At 38.7% G+C, this 9,803-nt stretch overlaps 1 protein-coding gene across 4 annotated transcripts in view; it reads right to left on the bottom strand.

The window, feature by feature from the left end:
- Positions 1 to 4,354: 4,354 nt before the first annotated feature.
- The window catches only part of pdxdc1 (pyridoxal-dependent decarboxylase domain containing 1), a gene marked incomplete at its 5' end in the record, with an annotated part of 43,558 nt that continues 38,109 nt past the window's right edge, over positions 4,355 to 9,803 (bottom strand). For all 4 annotated transcript variants that reach the window (XM_036589866.1, XM_036589869.1, XM_036589867.1 and 1 more), the window contains 2 exon segments: positions 4,355 to 6,843; positions 9,212 to 9,310. In XM_036589866.1, coding sequence (XP_036445759.1) covers positions 6,614 to 6,843; positions 9,212 to 9,310 — 329 coding nt within the window.

Raw genomic sequence — 9,803 nt, 5'->3', positions numbered from 1 at the left:
CCATTTCACATCAAACCACTCTGAATCCCTCTGTTTAATACTGGCAATACTGTTTAATAGTGTTACTGAGCTCTGCTAAAGCCTGAGTAGACTGATAAATCAATGTGATCGGTTACTAATCTCAGTGTTACTGAGCTCTGCTAAAGCCTGAGTAGACTGATAAATCAATGTGATCAGTTATTAGTCTCAGCGTTACTGAGCTCTGCTAAAGCCTGAGTAGACTGATAAATCAATGTGATCAGTTATTAATCTCAGTGTTACTGAGCTCTGCTAAAGCCTGAGTAGACTGATAAATCAATGTGATCAGTTATTAATCTCAGCGTTACTGAGCTCTGCTAAAGCCTGAGTAGACTGATTAATCAATGTGATGATCAGTTATTAATCTCAGCGTTACTGAGCTCTGCTAAAGCCAGAGTAGACTGATAAATCAATGTGATCGGTTATTAATCTCAGCGTTACTGAGCTCTGCTAAAGCCTGAGTAGACTGATAAATCAATGTGATCAGTTATTAATCTGTGTTACTGAGCTCCGTAAAGCCTGAGTAGACTGATAAATCAATGTGATCAGTTATTAATTTCAGTGTTACTGAGCTCTGCTAAAGCCTGAGTAGACTGATTAATCAATGTGATGATCGGTTATTAATCTCAGTGTTACTGAGCTCTGCTAAAGCCTGAGTAGACTGATAAATCAATGTGATCGGTTTTTAATCTCAGCGTTACTGAGCTCTGCTAAAGCCTGAGTAGACTGATAAATCAATGTGATCGGTTTTTAATCTCAGCGTTACTGAGCTCTGCTAAAGCCTGAGTAGACTGATAAATCAATGTGATCGGTTTTTAATCTCAGCGTTACTGAGCTCTGCTAAAGCCTGAGTAGACTGATAAATCAATGTGATCAGTTATTAATCTCAGTGTTACTGAGCTCCGCTAAAGCCTGAGTAGACTGATAAATCAATGTGATCAGTTATTAATCTCAGTGTTACTGAGCTCCGCTAAAGCCTGAGTAGACTGATACTGATGGAAACCATACTCACCTTTTGTGCACTGAGTTACAGACTTTCTGGAACAAAGTATTTGATGCTCTTAAGGAAGTGTTTCAGCAGAATATTCCACAAGATCCTAGAGCAGCAATACTGGGAGTAATACCGGATAACCGAGAGGGAAGATCTAAGAAACACCTTCTAGGAATGTTACTAACTGTAGCTCTGAACTGTATTACAATTAAATGGATGAATCCAGATCCTCCAACATATGATTTATGGATCCAAAAGGTGTGGGATGTTTACCAAATGGAACAAATAACACACTTATTAAGAATTCAAAAAGATATATTTACTAAGAGCTCTGTAATAGATCTACTAATGCAGTGAGAAATCCTTATTTTTTAATGATTTATCTAATTATTTATTTGTTTATTTATTTTTTAAACAATCATGTTCTGTTCTCATATCATTTCCACTCATTATTAACTTTGGTTAATAATATTTTCTTATGTTTTTGGCAACTTTTATTTTGGAGTGGGTCCCCTTTATTGCTTATTTGTGTAATAATTGAGATTAAAGAGTGTATAGATATAGATGGGAAAGGGAAAATGTTCTTTTTTCCTTCTTCTTTCATGGAAACATTGTAATATTGTTAAAAATAAATAAAAACTAAGTTAAAAAAAGTTTTTTTTTACTTAGGACATTAATTAACACAGAACATTCTTAGCCCAACCTCTGCATTCACTGCGTCATATTTCTTCATTTAATATTTAAATGCAAGTATTATTTAAGTAGGTTCTAAAAAAAATACTGCCACATTAACTTGAAACGGTTCATTCCGTCTACAGAACATTCGAGAGCGATCTTTCTTTTGGCATCATCAACTTTATTATAACTGAGAGAGTTACTCATGTGATTATAAAAATGAATCTACTCCGCCATACGTCATATTTTTAAGTCCACAAGAAATATCCCAATTATTTATTGCACCAAAAACAGACAGAATAGCTGCTTTGTAAGAGAACCCAGTCTTAATTTACATTAGTCATCCAGGAAGAACAAAGATAAACATTCTTTATGTTAAAAAAATCAACAGGCTCTGAAGTGTGATCATCGTTAAAGGGGAAGTCCAACGATTTTTCAAAAACATTCGGCATGATTCAGTGTGTGAGGTGTGATTCAGAGTGGTTTGGTGTGAAATGGTTCAGATGTCTTTACAGTGGTGGTGATAGGAACCAGGGGTCGCCATGACTACAACACAAATATTGACATTTTATTTAATATCCAGAACCACCAGTGAACCTCCACGAGTCTTCTGAGTTTATATGGGATGTTGATGATGGGAAATAGTGAACACTGTGAACAATTCTGACTCGGTAAGTTTCCGTAGAACAGAGCGTTCCACACCAAACCACTCTGAACGACTCTGTTTACATCTTACCCACTTAATAATGGAGGAATTTCGAAAAACGGGTGGACTTCCCCTTGCATTTATACTTCATATACTATTCAGATGCCCCTATTTGAGTACAAAAATGAATCACACGTCGATCGACTGACAAAACAAAGCTCACCGTTTGAAATCTGACAGTAAAATTGATCTAGAACTTCATGAGTGAAACAGAATCACTGACACTCAGATTTCTGTATATTCCAGAAACACCAGTGGCTTTGTGTTCGAGTGCAATGAAACAAAATCAACAGAGTAAACAATGACAATCACACGACGACAGGGGGCGCTACAGTAATCCTTCGTAAACATCGAGCCGCATTGCTTTCCCCATAAAAATAACCCAGAACCCTCTCAAACTCTTCCATTCCAGTGAGTGCAAAGTAACAAACGCAAACCCAATGAACTCAGAACAGCTGCAGGTGCAGGACGGACGGATCGGATCATCTTCTTCTTTGATTACTAGTACAGTAATGTAGTCACTAACCAGCCTACAGTCTTTTCAGATCACAACCTGCAGAATAAATAAACCTTTTTTTCTGATTAAATTATGACTTTCTGTACAAAATAAGTGCAATAAGGCATTCAGCTGATTAGAAACAGCTGCATGAGTCTCAAAGCATCGCATTCAACCTTCAGACACGCAAAAACCAAACCACCTCTTTTTGGCAAACAGACGAATAAAAGAAAAACAGAAGATTAAAAGTTGTCGATCGTAAAGCTGACATCGCAACAGCCCTTACAGTATGCAAACGAAGTGGACCACGCGCTTTAAACAAGGTTCTTCAAGGGTTCTTTAGGAAGGAGTATGGTTCTGTAAAGAACCCTGAACACTCAAAGTCAAACAAAGGGTTCTTTGAGTGTTCATGGTTTTATATAGAATCATTGTCTTCACTAAAGGGCCCTCGAAGAACCATCTTTTTTAGGGGTGTATACAGAACCATGAACACTGATAGAACCCTTTGCATGATTAAAGGGTTCTTTGCATGGTGAAAGCGTTCTTCAGATTGGTGAAGACTGTGCTGTAGATGTTTCTATAAAACCTTTTTTGAAAAGGGTTCTATATAGCACCAAAAAGGGTTCTACTATTGTGACAAGATATCGTAACAATAGAAGAATAATGCTGTGTAGAACCATTTTTTAAAAAGGTTCTATATATAACCATCTACAGCGCATTCTCCATCAATCTGAAGAACCCTTTAATCATGCAAAGTGTTCTTTCAGTGTTCATAGTTCTATGTAGAGCCGTTTTCTTTACTAAAGAACCCTTGAAGAACCATCATTTTAAGGGTGCATGGCATTTTCTTCAGTTCTGAAAGCTTGTCAGAGGTGCTCGGGCCCAGCAGTGGTTCTTTGCATCGTAAAAGCGTTCCTCAGACTGATGGAGAACGTGCTGTAGATGGCTTTTTGAAAAGACTTCTATATAGCACCAAAAAGGGTTCTTTTATTGCTACAAGCTTGACACCATAACAATAGAAGAACCCTTCTGGGTGCTGTTTAGAACCCTTTTCAAAAAGGTTCTATAAAGCACCATCTATAGCACAATCTGAAGAGGCATTTGATGATGCATAGAACCTTTTAATCACTCAGTGTTCTTGAGTGTTCTTGGTGCTTTATAGAACCATTTTCTTAACTAAAGAACCCTTAAAGAACCATATTTTTTAAGAGGACCCTGCAGCTGCTAGCTGCTGGGTTCTTTGCATTTGTGTAAAAGGGTTCCTCAGACTGATGGAGAATGTGCTGTAGATGGTTCTAAATAGAACCGTTTTGAAAAGAGTTCAATATAGCACCAAAAAGGGTTCTTCTATTGCTATAAGCTTGACATCATAACAACAGAAGAACCCTTTTGGGTGCTGTATAGAACCCTTTTCAAAAAGGTTCTACAACACAATCTGAAGAGCCTTGATGATGCAAAGAACGTTTTAATCACTCAAAGTGTTCTTCAGTGTTCTTGGTTCGTTATAGAACCATTTTCTTAACTAAAGAACCCTTAAAGAACCACCTTTTTTTTAAGAGTGTAGAAAATATGAAAACAAGAAGACGAATCGGTTCTCCACAGTGAAGAACCGTGAAGTATAAGGTAAACTCGAGCGAGTAAAGGAACGGCGCTAACTGGCAGTGCGCAGCCTGAGGAGTTTCACAGGGAGACACAGCCAGAAGTTCTTAAAGGAACATCTCAGTGTTCTCCAGCGTAATCTCTGTGTTCTGCACCTGTGGCGTGAGGCCGATTACCACTGAAAATCACGGTTCCCTGAACTTGGAAAACAACAGAACATGTGTTCAATCACCTCTAATGTAAGTCGATGTGCAGCTGCTGAATTCTGATTGTTTCAGGTGCGTAAAGCAAAAAAATCTGGGTTAAATAGAGTAGAAAGTGTTTCGCCCACACGCTGCTGAAAAGTCGGACAAGTCTGGCTAAAATATACATTTTTATTCCATTAAATAGAGCAAAACAAACACAAACCGAGCAAAAGTTTAGCTTCTGCTGTCATCAGTGTTCATAAAGCAACTCGCGTTTGACTCCAGTTGGCCCCACCTACAGGTATTTTTGCTAGACTTGCCTGACTTTTTCTCTTTCTACACTCCTGAATTCTGTGAACACACATTTGAAGTATGCGATGTGCACTAAACGGAAACTACAACCACTACACAACAACAGAGCATGTTAGGATGAGTCAATTAATATTGCTGACTGTTAACGAATTACCAGAAATTCTTCATTCTGGAAAATTTCCAGGTTTACACATTGGGGAACCCTCAAGGCCTTCTACACAGAGCTGGACGAGACAACATATATCATTATTGTAATGAATTATGTCACAATATCCTTTTCTGAGCATATCTTGTATATCATCAGTGCTTGTAGACACTGACAACTGTATGTTTCATAATAAAGAGAGCGAAATTAGGCCAGTTTAACTGGATTTAGTGCCAAATATTGAATTAAAATCACCATGTTGACAGTTTTTGATAGTATCTTTAGCTCTACTGGTTCCGTTCTAACTGATCAGATGTCTGAAAAAATACATATTGTGATATATAGTGTATTGTAAAATTACTTAAAGTATCATGATATATTTTTGCTATTTCGTCCATCGCTAGTTCCGCACCTTCAGAGATTTTTTGTGAAGTAGAAAATGCTTAATAAAAATTGTAGTTCATTTTCATTTAATAATCATATTCGCTGTATTTAAACTCTATAAGTATTATAGTAACACTCTTTTTGAAATATATATTTCATATATCTATTTAATTGTTATGTTTAATCAATCAGGATTGTTCTATCTGTGGTATCTGGGTAGATACGGCCAAGCCGCTCTCTCATTGGTTAGGACTTCAGGAGCTGGACTGAAGGCCTTACACATTAGATTAACTACCAACATGATTAAGAAGTGCCAGAGGAATCAACCAATCAGGCTTTGATTCACAATAGGACCAAAGTATGTCGCTCTAGTCCTTCTGGAAGTTCTAGATACGTCACTGACTGAATATGAGTCGTAGGCTAAGCAGGTTCTGATTAGTTGTTAGGAATGTAAAAGAGCGGCAGCAGCTCTATGGACTCTTTACTGAAAGAGTCGCTGTAAAAATGGTACATACAAGCTCAGATATATGATAATGACTGTTACGAGCTTCAGATACAACATATGGGATGATTTTTACAAGTTATGACGTCTGTGTTCAATCTAGAATGGCAAAAAATGTTCCACTTAGTGCTAACATACTATTGGAAATCCCATAGAGGTGCTAGAAATGAGTATTATTGTAGAGTTTTTCTTCTTGTTTTTGACTGTTTGTACATTTATAGTCTTCAAATGTACAAAAATGTTCTACCAAAACACGTTTTTCGCATGTTTACTTACAGAATTCAGCAAATTCTATTATAGGTGAGTTCAGGGAAACATTGAAATGATTATCTGTGGTAATCGAACATACGCTACATCTGTGGCAGACAGAGATTAGGCTGGTAAAACATTCATGTATTCATTAACGTATGGTTGTGAGAACAGGGCTGTGAGGAACAACGCATGCTGATGGAATCCCAGTGTTGCATTACTTGCACTTAAAGCTGCTTCATTAACCTAAAATCCTAGAGCGACTCGGTCAAGGCATCGAGGTCGTGGACCGAGGGGCAATCACTCCGCGCCTTATTCAGTACAGCCACTTCGCCTTCAATGGAGTAATCTCTATCTGATGGAGTCAGGCTCCTCCCCCTGGCTCTCGGGGACGCGCTGGTCTGTAGCTGAGGGTTCCTCTAAGCGGAGGGGAGGGTCATGCGGTACCTCCCCCTCCCTCTCAGCGTGTTCAGACGTTTCGGCGGGCAGCGGCTCTCTGAACGGCTCCTCCAGGTGGCAGACTGAGCTGGTTTCGCTGAACGTGTCGGAGCCCGCGCCGGAGCGCCGGAACAGCTTCTGACCTGCAAACGAAACAAGAATCAGATTTGTAGGTAAAAATAAAATAATCCTCCTTTACAGTAAAATAAAGCTCTGCTGATCGTTCAACACAGTTTAACAATAAATGGTCTTAAACTCTGGAGTTAATGTAGAACTGCTGATTCACCCTTTAACCCTGAAGATCAGCGCAGACTGCTGGTCACCATAGCAACACAGACAACAGTCTGGCCTAGCTAGTAGCTAACGAAACAGCAAAGAGAGAGATTTTAGATGAACATCGATAATTTGGAGATTAATGGACTGATTAGTGTTTATAATCACTCCAGCTGGTTTCCTGATACGTTTAATCTGCAGTGAGAAACTGACAAACACTAAAAAGTCACGAAGCTGAAGTCGCTTCTCATTCGCCAGCTTCTCGTTTGAATTGTCCCATTCCACCTTAAATGGAGCAGCAGTTACATTCTGGTGCCTCAGGCACCATTTAAGGTGGAATGAGAAAGTTAGAACAATAAGCTGGTGAATGAGAAGCGACTTCAGCCTCGTAAAAGTCGAGTGTTGAGAGATGTTTTACAAGAAACTGTTCTACTTTTGGAAAAGTTTCCTGCTGGAGATGCGAGAAAAGCAGCTGTAGCTGATCTAAAGCTTAAAGCAGAGCAAAGTCAGTCTGTGTTTTTGTTTATTTTTTTAGTTTATACTAGTTCATCATTACATACTGAGACATATTTACAGCCAAGATGGTAGAATGGATATAAAGTGTTGTGGCTCTTGAGGTGGTTTGATTTTGGTTGAAAGGACAAAATGGCTCTTCTTAACATTTGGGTTGCGACTCCTGGTTTAGTGAAAAAATCAAATGTACAGTTTTCTGTTCACCTTAGCACAAACACAGTCCATCAGCCAACAGCGCTGGACAAAATACAGAAAGCTAGCACATGTGTGAAAGTAAAAGTACCCTCTGTAAAGTATTACTCGAGTAAAAGGGGCTCTATTTCTGTTTTAACTGTCAAAAAGGAAAAGGAAAAGTATTGTGAGATGTTCTAACAATCCAACATTTTTCCTCTACATAGAATCTTTTCAAAAAGGTTCTGTGTAGAACCATCTACAGCACATTCTCCATCAGACTGAGGAACCCTTTTACGATGCAAAGAACCACTGCTGGGCCCGAGCACCTCTGACAAGCTTTCAAAAAAAAAATGACATGCACTGTTAAAAAGATGCTTCTTCAAGGGTTCTTTAGAAAAGACAATAGAACCATGAACACTGAAAGAACTCTTCACATGATTAAAGCGTTCTTTGCATCATAAAAGAGTTCTTCACACTGATGGAGAACGTGCTGTAGAAGGTTTCTGCTACTGTAACAAGCTTGACATCGTAACAATAGAAGAACCCTTCTTAGTGCTATATAGAACCATTATCATAAAGGTTCTATATAGAACCAGCTACAGCACATTCTTCATCAACCCGAAGAACCCTTTTACAATGCAAAGGAACCCCTTAATCATGCAAAGTGTTCCTTCACTGTTCATGGTTCTATATAAAGCCATTTTCTTTACTAAAGAACCCTTGAAGAACCATCTTTTTAAGAGTGTATTGCATTTTCTGTCATTATGAAAGCATCTCGAAGGCGCTCAGGCCCAGCTGCTAAGCTACATTCCTAAAAAAGGATGGTTCTTCAAGCGTTCTTTAGTAAAAGGCAATGGTTCTATATAGAAGCCTGAACACTTAAAGAACTATTTGTATGATTAAATGGTTCTTTGCATGGTGAAATGGTTCTTCAGACTGATAGAGAATGTGCCGTAGATGTTTCTATATAGCACCAAAAAAGGTTCTTCTATTGTAACAAGTTGATATCATAACAATAGCAGAACCCTTCTTAGTGCTATATAGAACCATCTGCAGCACATTCTCCATCAATCTGAAGAACCCTTTTACAATGCAAAGAACAACTTAATCACGCAAAGGGTTCTTTCAGTATTCATGGTTCTTGAAAAGGGTTCTACATAGCACCAAAAAGAGTTCTTCTATTTATGATGTCAAGCTTGTAACAATAGCAGAACCCTCTTTTGGTGCTGTATAAAACCATATACAACACATTCTCCATTAATTTGAAGAACCATTTCACCATGCAAAAGGTACTTTAAGCGTTCATGTTCTATGTAGAACTACTGTCCACTAAAGAACCCTTGGAGAACCATCTTTTTTAAGAGTGTAACAGTTGGTCATTCAGCACACTGGACACATAAGCAAGTCTATGAGAGATGACGTGCCGCGGTTTGAGGTGAGTGATGATAATTGTTGGGCTATAATGTTCCACTGTTTGTCGGCTACATCAGCCTCGTAGTCGGAGTGAACAGGGTTCCGTTAAACGTGGCGTGAAGGTGTGCAGGACGTTACCTGGCAGGCGTCTGGCAGCAGCTGAGGGGCTTTCAGAGGAGGCCTCTTTATTCGCTTGGGCTCTCAGAGAGTAAACGGGCTCAGTGGTGTCCAGAGAACCTGCAGGAAACAAAACAAACCATATAGCTCAAAAGTAAACACGCCCTCATTACCTGAGTGCTGTGGAATCTGCCCCGATGGCTCAGGATGTGGTGGAAGAAGTGGCATAACTATAATAATAATAATAAAAATAATAATAAAAAACAATAAATAATAACATATTTTATTACATAGTGCCTTTCCAAAGCTCAAGGTCGCATTAATCAACCTTTATTTTAAACTCGGAATACACCAGCCACGTTCACACTCAGCCTAATCTGACTAATAACTCAACCTAAACACAATACGTCCATGTAAACACCTCAATCGGAATAGACTAGTCTGATTGAGACCTTTCAGAATAGTTTCTATCCGATTAAACGAGGTGAGTAATCCTGTAAATAATCCGTTAAATAGAAGAATAATATCCGTGTAAACGCCTGTATCTGATTACATTCCCTATCGGAAAGTTTAAGTCTGGTCTGCAGAGGAGACGAAGTTTATGCTCTGATCT

This window comes from Colossoma macropomum, unplaced genomic scaffold (genome assembly GCF_904425465.1).
Source record: "Colossoma macropomum unplaced genomic scaffold, Colossoma_macropomum, whole genome shotgun sequence".
In the NCBI taxonomy this organism is placed as follows: domain Eukaryota; kingdom Metazoa; phylum Chordata; class Actinopteri; order Characiformes; family Serrasalmidae; genus Colossoma; species Colossoma macropomum.
Note: the sequence above shows the minus strand (reverse complement) of the source record. Positions and strands in the feature narration are given on the sequence as shown.